Source organism: Trifolium pratense, linkage group LG5 (assembly GCF_020283565.1).
Source record: "Trifolium pratense cultivar HEN17-A07 linkage group LG5, ARS_RC_1.1, whole genome shotgun sequence".
Classification (NCBI taxonomy): Eukaryota; Viridiplantae; Streptophyta; class Magnoliopsida; order Fabales; family Fabaceae; genus Trifolium; species Trifolium pratense.
In genome coordinates this window covers 9,392,869-9,405,641 of record NC_060063.1, presented here as the reverse complement: position 1 = coordinate 9,405,641, position 12,773 = coordinate 9,392,869, and the positions used below count along the sequence as shown (strand labels likewise).

At 33.8% G+C, this 12,773-nt stretch overlaps 2 protein-coding genes across 3 annotated transcripts; both read right to left on the bottom strand.

The window, feature by feature from the left end:
• Window positions 1-267: 267 nt before the first annotated feature.
• LOC123885044 (potassium transporter 10-like) lies at window positions 268-6,349 on the bottom strand. Of its 2 annotated transcripts, none has more exons than XM_045934264.1 (9): window positions 6,059-6,349; window positions 5,099-5,266; window positions 4,783-5,008; window positions 4,039-4,284; window positions 3,354-3,404; window positions 3,006-3,266; window positions 2,730-2,897; window positions 1,844-2,098; window positions 268-1,556 (listed from the first exon to the last, which is right to left on the bottom strand). In XM_045934264.1, the coding sequence occupies exons 2-9, from the start codon at window positions 5,222-5,224 to the stop codon at window positions 520-522; spliced, it is 2,370 nt and encodes a 789-aa protein (XP_045790220.1). In that variant the 5' UTR covers window positions 5,225-5,266; window positions 6,059-6,349; the 3' UTR covers window positions 268-519. The 2 variants fall into 2 exon arrangements, with proteins under 2 accessions (XP_045790220.1, XP_045790221.1); XM_045934265.1 differs by having other exon boundaries at window positions 5,099-5,380; window positions 6,059-6,312.
• Window positions 6,350-8,055: 1,706 nt separating this feature from the next.
• LOC123883361 (ATP-dependent zinc metalloprotease FTSH 2, chloroplastic-like) lies at window positions 8,056-12,720 on the bottom strand. Its single transcript, XM_045932136.1, has 5 exons — window positions 12,511-12,720; window positions 9,670-10,851; window positions 9,280-9,593; window positions 8,724-8,964; window positions 8,056-8,631 (listed from the first exon to the last, which is right to left on the bottom strand). The coding sequence occupies exons 2-5, from the start codon at window positions 10,849-10,851 to the stop codon at window positions 8,290-8,292; spliced, it is 2,079 nt and encodes a 692-aa protein (XP_045788092.1). The 5' UTR covers window positions 12,511-12,720; the 3' UTR covers window positions 8,056-8,289.
• Between the last annotated feature and the right edge of the window lie 53 nt (window positions 12,721-12,773).

Genomic DNA, 12,773 nt, shown 5'->3' with positions numbered 1-12,773 from the left:
ATTTGCCATGACAACAAGATAAGGAATTTTTATAATGGTTCACCGTTAACTAGGCTACTACTTCAGTCCACTCGCTAGAGTGGGTTTTCCTTATCACAAGGACTTAATTCACTAATCAAACAGATTACAAACTCAATGAGCTACCGTCAATGACTTCTTGAGGCAGCCCGACTAAACCCAGTCCTTCAAGGATTTCAACAAGGTTGAATTACAAAGTGTTTTGTGTTTGCAAAAATTGCTTCTAAAATAAGCAGATACACAAAGTGATTTGAAAAGAAAAATATATAATTAAATGTTTAAGCCATTCTCTGATATAGATCCTATACACATAAAATCTTTACACTAGTTTACCAAAAAGTATTTGTTCTTATGCTATATTTGGCATTCACAAATGTCATATCTTAACAAATCCTGTACATATGAATTCTAAACAAGAAACTTTAACTCTGCACAAAAATTGCAGTCACAAAATGATGAATAATCTTATTGTTCTTTATCCAAAGGAAAAACAAAAAATGACTATACATAGAAAACTTGACCAACATTTAAGAGACTCTCGTGAGGAATATTGAAGATCACACTATTTTCTCTGCATATTTTCCTAAGAAATGCATATATATAATCAACAGCTATTTTCTTGTAGAATCTTGAATCCCTACTAGCCCTCACAACTGTGTTTCCAAGTATGTGAACAACACCGGCTTCTCTACAACTGTTTAAAAATTCAAGTTCATCAATGTCGGTACAGTGACTAGAAGATTGAAAAGTAACAACATTCACATGTGATGGTGATCTTGCAGGAACTATTGAATCTACCGATGAAACTGAAAAATCCACATTACTCATTGAAGTTGTGTTTCCATTGTTATTTAACATGAATTCTCTTGATTGTTCATTTTGCGGTTCACATAAGCTGTATTCTGAATCTGAGCAACCTTCCATCATTGACTCAAGTCGAACAAACATGAAAAGGTTATCGAAGAGTTTCTTTTCGAAATCATCGTCTTTTTTATGTAGGTCTTTATATCCATATCGTGCCACGCACCGAAAAATGTGGTAATTCTTTGGTCCGATACGCTTGACAAGAAACCGTTCTTCTTCCGGGACAGTGTAGACAGGAAGATATTTCACACACACGAAAACCACAACGGAATGGAGTGCTGGTAGGTTTGTAATGAAATGAGAAAATATGTGGGGAACTCCACTTGCAAGCTCTGTATAGACTAGGCCGATTCCAGGGACACGAACTAGTCCTAAACTGGGACCGAGACCGAGAATCCATGCCATTGAGACTTTGCTATGCAATTCAAACTCGTAGCGCTTCACCGTACCGTAATGCCAAACATACATTACAATCAGAAATACTCCGGCAATTGCAAGGGGTGCCCATCCACCTTGATCGACTTTGAAGAGTACAGCAGAGAAGTATGTGCATTCAACAATCAATGATAAGCCGGTGAATACAACGACAAGAATCCAATGACAGTGCCAAACTAATATCATGACCAAAATCATCAACAGTGTTGTAACCAGCATGACTAACACAACTGCAGTGCCTGTCGTTACAACAACAAATTCACTTGTTAGTATATCTTCTCGGTTCACTTTAATGTAAAGAAATTAGGAAACACCCTTCTAATTCATGTAGTAACAATTTGTTCCTATTTTGCAAATTTTCATCATTTTTCACTTAATGTATTTTTAAATATCTCTTTTAAATGATTTCAAATTCATATCCTCTTGCAAGTTTCATATTCTCTCTCTTCTATTAATTTTCTTTCCTCTAATAAAAAAGAGTATGAAAAAAAAAAGGCTCACAACATTTAGTGAGGAATATACTTACCATAAGCATTTCCAATCTGACTTTGATTTTTAAAGCCGGCAGTGACGGCAATGCAAAGAACCATAAGGATCCAATTGATATCCGGAATATATACCTGGCCAAGGTACTTTTTCGATGTATGTACGACTTTGACTCTAGGGAAACATCCATGAGCAAGAGCTTGCTTAATGATTGAAAAGGTTGCAGTTATTGTGGCTTGGCTTGCAACTATTGCTGCTAGTGTTGCAATAACAAATACTGGCCAGTATATTCTATCTGCAAAAAAAAAATAGAATAAATAACATCTAACAGATAAAAATCATTGCACGAAGAAACATAAGTGCAACATTCTTAAACAAAGTGAACGGAAAAATTGGCCCTCAAAATTGTAAGCATAGATCCAAATAGACCCTCATGCTTTCGAATTGGCAAATACTCTCCAAAATTGTATAACGTCACTCAAAATAGTCTCTCATTTAACCTCTGTCGCTAGAGACTATGAAATGACGTGTTAACTTGACATGTCACATTGCACGTTGATCTCACGTCAATATCATTTCACATAGTATGTTGTTAGTAATTGCAATTGTGCGGGGACTAATTATTGGTAGAATTGATGTGAGATCAACGTGGAGTGATCGCATATTTAGTTATTATGTGTCACATCATAGTCCCTAAGGACTAAAGTTAACATAGGGACTATTTTGACTGAAACTTTACAATTTTAGGGTTGAATTTACCGATTTGCAAAAGTCTAAGACCACTTTGACTGACGCCGCAATTTTGAGGTCCAATTTGACTATCAAAGACTATGATATTCCCAACACCACATGTGCAATCATTCACAAACAGAAATTTCAATGTAGAGTATAAAGAAAAAAGAGAAAAAAAAAACAAACAAACCAACCTGGAATACTACGATAAAAAGCATCTTGATAATGATCCAAGTTATCCACCAGATAAGCAGCCTGTCCAGAATATGCCAAAAGAAGGCAAGGAAACACAATAAGAGTAAATGCAATTTGTACGGATGAGACTGGAAAATTAGCTAAGTCGGCAAAGAGAGCTTCTGTCCCTGAAAGCAATCATCACAATAAGTTTTTGAGTTTAAATTTACCGTTCACCATAATTAAAAATTCTAAAACACACGAAGCAAATCAAAAGTTATGAAAATTAAACATACCTGTTATACTGAGCAAGATTCCACCAAGTGAAAGCCAACTTTTTTTGCGTCCGTTTCTTAGATATCGATACACATAGAGAGGTGAAAAGGCTTTTAGGACATTGCCACCAAATCTCGAGAGATTGTACATACCTATACCTCCAATTAAGAGAAGCCAAAGCAAAACAATTGGAGCAAAGAGCCAACCAACTCTATCTGTACCATAATGTTGCATGCTGAATAGTCCAACTAATATTACAACGGCAACAAGCACAACCACGCCTGTAACACCAGAGAGAAAGAAAAAAGGGTGATTTAAACTATGTAGACATAGAAGAAAAATGCAACGTTACAGTTGTAGGACCATACCACTATCCATTTCAGGGCGATTTACCTTGATGCCACCAGCAGCAGATAAAACTACATCAGAAAATTTCATAATGAAGATATTGAATTAAATGGAGAAGTATCTAGTATATAGATATGTGAAGAGTCAAAAGTTGCAAAAATCATTTTGTCTGGAGCCATAAATAATACAATATACATAATAGATAAATGAAATAAAAGAACTACAATAAACTATTCTTTATTCATCCATAAAGGTATCCGCTATTTACACCTTGATTCTTGTTTTCATATATAATTTGTTTTCATCAGCTATATCGGAGAGCTTATCGAACTAATTTGAAAACAAGTTATGGACATGTGATAAGTTGCTTCTATAATCTCTCTCAAACATTTGCGCAAATATTTATGTCAGTAGATAAGCTCAAGTAAGTCAATATAAACATGCCCCGTGTAATTTATAAGAACACTATAATCCCTACAAATTTCAAGGTATACTGCCACCACTGTTCTTTTGTTTTCGTCTCATGAGTTGATGTTATGGTTTTTCTTCATAGTTTGATAAGTTCACACAAATTAATTGATAAGTTCACACAAATTATTTGATAAATAACCTATATGTGTAAATAAAAAGAAAGCTTGCATTGAAAGAAACACGAGAAATAATTAGGAACAAGAAGATGATTCAGATTTCAGACATAAAACATACCAGATATAGCTGGGGTAAGAATACCATCTCCAATCACCATGCAGGTACCAACAAGGACAAGAATAAGAATAGTACTTTTAATAAATGCTTGTTCCTCTAACCATCTTTTAGTTTTTGCTGCAAATGACTTCTCATGGAATGCAGTCCGGCTGTACGTCGTCAACTCTTCATCCGTACGGTGCTGGTTTGGTATGATTTTTATATTCGCATGTCGGCAGAGCAAGGAATAAAGAGCGAATGTTCCACCTGTTCCATAGATGTAAACTTGGTAAAACTTAGTTACACAACATATGAAATAACTTATTTTTACAATGACTTAAGCACTTGTGTAAATGTTTAACACGATATATAAAAGAAGCTTATGATATCACCATAAGCTATTTTTAGCTTATTTCGATAATCTCTTATGAAAACATTTACAACTTATATGAAAAAAAAATTAGCCACAGTGCTTATATAATAAGTACTTATTTAATAAATTCTTAATTAAGTTGTTTACCTAGCTAAACACACATTTAACAAATTCACTTAGAGTGTTTGGCAATGAGATGTTGTGATTGTGAATGAAAAAGTTCTGATATAAACACTTCCATCAGAACATGAAAATCATATGCATTATCATATAACATGAAAATCTTTAATTACACAAAATTCACCAAAAATATCATTCAAAGGAATTAGCTAATTATCTTATTCAAATGATTAATATCCAAATGAACCAAAAAGAAGGAAAAGAATATATACCTTGGCCATTATCATTCGCTCTTAATACAATAAAAACATATTTGAGCAGTGGCACAAGAGTAAGAGAGTATATGATCAAAGAAAGAGCTCCGACCACATCCTCCCGATGTTCAATTCCATGAGGAAATGTGTTATAGAAAACGTATAAAGGTGAAGTTCCCAAATCTCCATATACTACACCAAGACTCTGATATGCGAGCCTTAAAAGCAAAAGCGCAGAAAATTTCTGAAAAAACATCAATGAGGATTGAGAAAACATACAAAATGGAATTCGGAAAAAAAAGCAAGAACGTTAAAAGAAGTTGTTGCATCATACTTTTTCTCTGTACATATTTCTGAGTCTTCCTGCTTCTTCATCCATTGGTTGGTCAATTTTTTGTTCCAAATCCCACATACTACCTTTGTTTTCATTCACTTCATCAATCTCCAATGGTGAAGCCATTTCAAATTTGATTCAATACCTTCCAACTTCTGAGAACTTATGCTGTTACCGAAACACACAAAATCAACACATGAATATGCTAAAGAGTTGGATAACTTCATTTTTCAGACTGAGTTTGCAAAACCAACCCTCCCCTTAATTCCATTTCAAAATAAGCTGAAACAATTAAGGCAAAACTTATTTAACAATCGAATCCATTTCATTTTTTCAAAATATGTTATGTATCTTTTTCTAATCTATTTTAAGCAAATCATTGATGTATAGATATTAGTCGATACTGATTAATGAATTTAAAGAATTTTCCTAGGAATTTGAATTTTTTTTTCTTTGGCTTTCACCACCAGTTTAATCTGGTTGGGGGGGTCCGTTCTGGCATCAAGTGGTTTCAACCCCTCCCGATCGCAGTTGCGGAGGATCGAATCGTGATCCTCCCAACCAAGTTAAGCACCAATCACCACACCAACTAACGATTGGTAACAGAATTTGAATTTCGTCCCTTGAGCTTACAAAGTCAAACTCTTACCAGTAATTAACCTGACTGCTAACACCTCACTCACAATCAAACCAATTGAAAAACAAAGTAAAAGACTTCACTAAGTGGTTCCATCCATCAACAAATCTTTACAATAGTAAGAACAAAAAAATTTCATTAAAAATGGCCAATACAATATTTAGTTGAAATCATTTTTTTCCAATCAATAACAACATGAACTAATAATATTACAACTAGTTCAACATACAACAAGTACACATATAATAATCAAATTCAAAATATAAACCCAGAAATTAAAATTCAAAAAAAAATAAATTGCTCAAATTCAAACATGGCCATACCTGGTACTTGGTCTGATGACATAGAAGTGTGTTCAATAGAAGAACAATTTGATGAAATTTGGTGTTATTTAACGAACCAAAATTCCATATATGATTGGAATTTATGAAGAATTCAATGATGAAAATTGAAAACAACCCTGTTTATAGTTCGGTAATTGTCTTGAGGAAGAGAAAATCAAGTAGGTAACGAAAATACTGAACATTGGTGACAATATGATATCTGACAAGAAAATGAAATTTTCAGACAAATTGGACCCACACTACAACTTGTTCTTGTATTATTTATTAGAATAAATGCTTTTTTATTGATTTTTTTTTGTTTTTATTTCCTTACCATTTTGTCTTATTAAATTATACACATTTTTATCAAACAAAAAAAAATTATACCATTTTTTACTAATCGTTTATTGGTCTTATTGTAATTGACGCTGGACTTAATAAGGATATCACGGTTTGATCACGTGTAACTGCGATTGGGAGGATGCTAGAACCACTTGATATCAGAATTGATTATTGAATTAGATTATGCGATCCAGTGGGTCAGATACTAGTAGTGAAAACAAAACAAAAAAAATTATACACTTTTTTTGTTGGTCGGGTTTCCTTGCAATTGCAGAGACTAATCTCCTCAGCCTTGTGAGACCCAAATGAGCAACAATAATTTTTTTAGTAAAACAATTTTTATCAAGACTTTACTTATTTTGCAGCTGAACTCTCTTAATCTCATTTTTCTGGAAACCAAAGGATTGTTACAGAAAAAATTATACAATTATTTGGTGGTAGACATGTTTTATTTTATATATTCCTTGGATTGAAAAGGACAATAATGGTATAAGTTCACATTGGAAAAGATATATTTATTTAATAATTTATCTTCATTATTTTTATTTTTTTATTTGTGGTGACTGTGTTAAGTGCATTAGTTAGTGCAGTTTGATGCCATTGTCAAATGTCAATGATACATGATAAGAATCATAAGATTAGTATAATGGAATATTATAGATTTTCAAGGTGGAGTTAGTTGACAATTAATTTAGAAAACTATACTAGGTTGATCAAAATTATAAAATAAAACTATATTGGTCAAATAATAAAATTAGTAGTAATAATTATTAATAATTTTGAGGATTAGAAAAGAAAAGAATAAAGCAATAATGCAGAACAGTACTCACGATTTTGTTTTTTTGGTAAAGATTAGCTATCACGATTTTGTGTGTATATAGAATAATGATAATGATTTTAATGATAATTTTGGACTTTTATGTGCGTCAGCGTCATAGATAAATAAAAACTTACGTAAGTTTTTTATCCCTTCAAAAAAATTACGTAAGACTTTGTTTTGTAGTGGAAATAAGACAATTTTATTTAGAATATAAAATAAAAACGTTTTCTAAATTATTGTAGATATTTTAATATCAGTAACGCAACAATATATTTTAAAATGATTAATTTCTATTTCACATATATTTAGTCATCAAGTTTATAGTATTTATCTTTAGTAAGAAAAAAAAGTTTATAGTATTTATCGTTAACTTCATCTAAATATGAGATACCATAAAATTCATATCTCTCGATTTCAGAAAGATTCTCTCAATATTTTTCTTCTCAATTCTTTAATCTCAAACCTTTAAGCAACATTTTTCCATTTTTTTTAGAAATTACAAAATTCTCTCCTTTTATATTTTTATAAAGATCTAGATCTATCACGTTACATCCTCAAGTTATTTTTCCACTCAGAGGATCTATTCTATTCTACTGGATCTCCTTTGCCATAAATATATTGTCATACAAACAGCTAATTTGACATCTACTGTCTCATCATAGTACCTCAAAATACCGATCGCATTTTTATAAAGGACCAAAGTGTTACAAAAAAAAAGATAAAGGACCAAATTGTTACAAAAAAAATAAAGGACCAAAGTGTAAAAAAAACTAAGATAGTAATTTTGCCTAATTTTTAATTAAACAAAACACATGCAAGCAGCCACACCAAAAGCTTCTAAATAAAACTATCACATCTCATTTTTACAAATGATACAAATAGGTATGAATACTTTTATTGCTACTGTTCATGTAAGTTACATCATGTCCTAACTAACAATTTGAAGGAACATTTTTTCTTTTGTCAACACAAAATAACTTGGACTAAAGGGTATATTACAAATATTTTACAATTTCAGAAAAATTGAATACCTAGAGGTATACATTAGATTGAAATGATATATAGCAACTCAAACAGCAACCGGTGAGGGAGTTGAAGGAGAGACCACATTTTCGGGTGGAATTTCAACAAACTCTGAAAGGAGAACTCTGAATTCGTCTCCGGTGATTGTCTCCTTCTCCAGTAGGACTTCCACGATCTTATCGATGGCCTCACGGTTGTTTCTAATATGCTTCAATGCAATTTCATATGCTTCATCTGAGATCCTCTTGATAGCAGAATCAATGTCTTCAGCAAGTTTTTCGGACATTGAATTTCTTGCCATCATTCTCATTATGACATCTCCATTTTGAGCTGACCCGTCCATAAGTGACCAAGGACCAATATCTGACATACCGAATGTCACTACCATCTGCAGCAAGAGTATCGTTTTATTTATTAGTATGACAAAGTTGTAATCAAAAGGATAAGCTAAGATAATATCATTATGTCGATGAAAAGGACCTGTTTAGCCAAACTGGTTATTTGCTGCAAATCACCAGCTGCTCCAGTTGTAACCTCAGGCTCACCAAAAATAATTTCCTCAGCTGCTCTGCCGCCGAGTCCCCCAACAATTCTTGCAAAGAGCTGTTGTTTGGAGATTAGAGTTGGGTCTTCAGAAGGAATGAACCAAGTAAGACCCCGAGCTTGCCCACGTGGAACTAGAGTTACCTTTTGTACAGGATCGTGGCCAGGAGTCAAAGTTCTGCATGTACAGTTTAATATTTCAGAATAACTTTCTATGAATTATTAGCTAAAACAGCTCCTAAATGCAATGATACTCGCATCGGTTGTGTTATAATTTATAATCTGATGATCAAATTGATTCCATGATTATAAGATCATTTGTGTTATAATTTATAATCTGATGATCAAATTGATTCCATGATTATAAGATCATTCCATACTGGACCGGAAGAGGGTTGTAACATGAATTCATGAAGGCAGCAATATCTTGCTAACGTAGCAATCGTACATGATTTTTACATGAAAAACAACTACAGCTTAATTTAAGGCTTACCCACAAATGGCATGCCCAACTTCATGATATGCCACTAAATTTTTGCTCTTTCCATCTGTCATCACTGTTCCTTCCATTCCAGCTACAATCCTATCAATAGAATCATCAATCTCTTTTGATGAAATTTCAACCTTTCCACGCCGACCAGCTAATATAGCAGCTTCATTCAAGAGGTTTGCAAGATCAGCTCCACTAAAGCCAGGTGTTCTCATTGCAACTACCTCAAGAGAAACATCAGCATCAAATTTTTTATTACTACCATGAACCTTAAGTATTTCAGTCCTTCCCCGAATGTCCGGAACGTCGACTGATACCTGCAACAGCATTATGTTCAATAACTTTTACTCATTAAGAAACGCAAGTATATTTCATAATACAATCTTTAATTACCTGTCTATCAAACCGCCCCGGTCTCAATAAAGCAGAGTCAAGAATGTCGGCCCTGTTGGTTGCTGCAATGACAATGACCCCGGAATTACCCTCAAATCCATCCATTTCTGTCAAAAGTTGGTTAAGGGTCTGTTCCCTTTCATCGTTCCCTCCACCAATTCCAGTGCCTCGTTGCCTTCCCACAGCATCAATTTCATCAACAAAAACAATACAAGGAGCATTCTCTTTGGCCTTCTTGAATAAATCACGAACTCGAGAAGCACCAACACCGACAAACATCTCAACAAACTCAGAACCTGAGATTGAGAAAAACGGGACACCTGCTTCACCCGCAATAGCCTTGGCTAATAGCGTCTTACCAGTCCCTGGGGGACCAACAAGAAGAACTCCTTTTGGTATGCGAGCCCCGATAGTAGTGAACCTCTCAGGCTTTTTCAGAAACTCGACTACCTCCATAAAATCCTGTTTGGCTTCATCTACCCCAGCAACATCATCAAATGTCACTCCAGTATTTGGTTCCATTTGAAATTTGGCTTTTGATTGACCAACAGAAAAAGGAAAGCCAGACCCGCCGGGACCCCCCGACCCTCCAGATGACCGTCGTGAGAGAAGGAACAATCCTCCGATCACAATTAGAGGGAAAGCCAGATTTCCAATCAGGTTTGCAAAGAAGGAATCTGACTCTTCTTGTGCATTATGAGCTGCAAAGTCGATGTTCTTTTCCCTGAATTTTTTAAGGAGTTCTTGGCTAAGTCCAGGAAGTTGAACTCGCACTCGCTGCACCCTATTACCTAACTCGGGAGAAACAGCCTCTACAATAGCTATAGTTCCATTGTCAAACAGATCAACTTTTTTAACCCGGTCCTTCTCCAAAAACTCAAGAAACCTAGAATAAGACATTTTGGAGGAGGAAACCCCTTGTTCATCAGCATAAGCTTTGGCGCTTCCTAATAATGCCGGTAAGCCAACTGTCACATTTAACAATTTCAGAAATCCTCTTCTCCCTTCATGTTCCCTTTGATCTAACGATGCTTTTACTAATATTGTTTTCAATTCCCTCCTCAATGATGAATGTCTACGAGAAAATACGGGATGTCTTCCATTTACGTCCTTGCCAAGAATTATTTTATTAGTCTGTGTAGATAAACCACTCCCAAAAAGGCATGCCAATGATGCTGCCATCTGTATCAAGAAGGGTATTCAAAATATTAATGAGTAAACATCTGTTAATTATGTGATTAGCAGGAAAAGAAATTTTTATAAATACAATATGTGATCGAAACCTAATTTCTTATTACAAAAACCAACATAGTAAATTCTGTTTAACACTGTCAGTTAATTTCTTCTCACACAAACCAACACAGCAAATTCAATCAATATTATACTCTATACACAAGCGTATGTGCCACAAATGTTGCCCTTGAAAAAATTCTAGAGATGAAAAGTAACATACATAAGAACAACAAAAACTCAGCAGAATGATCAGAAGGACGGATCATTCTAGAAGCCAAACTCAGAACTTAGATGCAAATTTTGACAAGAATGTAATCACAAGACTAAAATGTGGATCACAATAAAGTAATCTTCTGTAAACTACCACTTCTTTGTTTTTCTCCTATCTTTGTGAATCTGTTAGAAATAATATAAATCCATTGATGTGGCTCTATCCTAATAGCTTAAGCTTTTGGGATAATCGGTTATTTGACATGGTATCAGAGCCTCTATGACTAGGTGGTCTAGAGTTCGATCCCCGCTCCCCTCACTTTCTAATTAAAAAGTGGAATTTAAGCATATGGTAGGTGGGCCTATGCATTATCCACACTTCCAGCCCAAGTGGGCTCATGCGTGAGGGGGCGTGTTAGAAATAATATAAAACCATTGATGTGGCTCTATCCTAATAGCTTAAGCTTTTGGGATAATCCGTTATTTGACAGAATCAAAACATGATAACATAATAAACTTAGTCTAATTGTATATAATGACATTAGATTGTATCAATTATTCGCTATCAAACCATTCAACAGGAAAAAGCCATAACAACTTTACAAGATAAATAAATCTACAAGAACCAAGTGACAGCATAACCTAATACAATATTAACAGTTGGATCTGTTTGGATTGGCTTATTTGAGTTTATCTACAAGCATAAGCACTTCTAAGACTGTTTAAGAAACTAACGGAAACAGCTTTTTTATAACATGTCCATAAGCTATTTTCAGCTTATTTCCATAAGCTCCACAACAAGATAGCTCATGAAAAGAGTTTATAACTTATATGGAAACAATTTGACTTCCTGTTATAGAAATAGCTTATAACTAAGCACTTACATCATAGTAAGGGTCTGTTTGGATTGTCTTATTTGAGCTTGTCTACTGGCATAAGTTTTGTGAGACTATTTGGAAGAACTTATGAGAACAACTTATGACAATTTTCATCAGTTTTTTTTTACTTAATTCCATAAGTTCTACAATATAGCTTATGAAAATAGCTCATAGCATATATAAAAACAATTTATCTTTACTTCGTCCTTTGCTATAAAAATAGCTTATTTAAGAAGAAACAATTTATCATGATAAGCTCTTGTGCTATAAGTTGCTTTAATACACAAACATAAGTATAAGAAGAAACAAACAATTAAACAATTCATAATTTCATACAAGCTTTTCTTCAAACAAGTTCCAGTCACTAAAATTCTAAGCAAGTCTCAGTTAAACTGATGAAAAGATATGATTTTTTCAAATTTAATAAACAATTTAGCTCAAAGGGTCCACAATTAACAACTCCAATAATCAAATTATCAACAAATTAAATAAATTAACAGAACCATAGTTAGTCAAATACCTTAAGAAGAAGACGATGAGAGAGAGAGAGAGAGAGAGAGAGAGAGAGAGAGATGCAAAGAGATCGCAATGTATACAATGCAAGAGAGACGTGTTGAGGATGGAGAGAAATGAATGTGACTGGCGAAAACGTGTAAGCAATAAGCAAGATTATTGGAGTTGGGATTTTTGGGATTTTTTCGAGATCAATTCATTATTTGCATCACTTTTCGAAAAGTTTTTCATAAATTTAATTTTTTAGAGAATTGTTTTTTACAGTAAATT

Excerpts from the sequence above, each read along its gene's own strand:
- LOC123885044 (XM_045934264.1), bottom strand. The coding sequence starts at position 5,224 with ATGGCTTCACCATTGGAGATTGATGAAGTGAATGAAAACAAAGGTAGT. Across the intron at positions 4,285-4,782 it reads AGCGAATGATAATGGCCAAG|GTGGAACATTCGCTCTTTAT; the intron begins GTATATATTCTT and ends TCTATGGAACAG. Across the intron at positions 2,898-3,005 it reads AATCTTGCTCAGTATAACAG|GGACAGAAGCTCTCTTTGCC; the intron begins GTATGTTTAATT and ends GATTGCTTTCAG.
- LOC123883361 (XM_045932136.1), bottom strand. The coding sequence starts at position 10,851 with ATGGCAGCATCATTGGCATGCCTTTTTGGGAGTGGTTTATCTACACAG. Across the intron at positions 8,965-9,279 it reads GTTGGGCATGCCATTTGTGG|AACTTTGACTCCTGGCCACG; the intron begins GTAAGCCTTAAA and ends CTGTACATGCAG. Across the intron at positions 8,632-8,723 it reads TAACCAGTTTGGCTAAACAG|ATGGTAGTGACATTCGGTAT; the intron begins GTCCTTTTCATC and ends CTCTTGCTGCAG.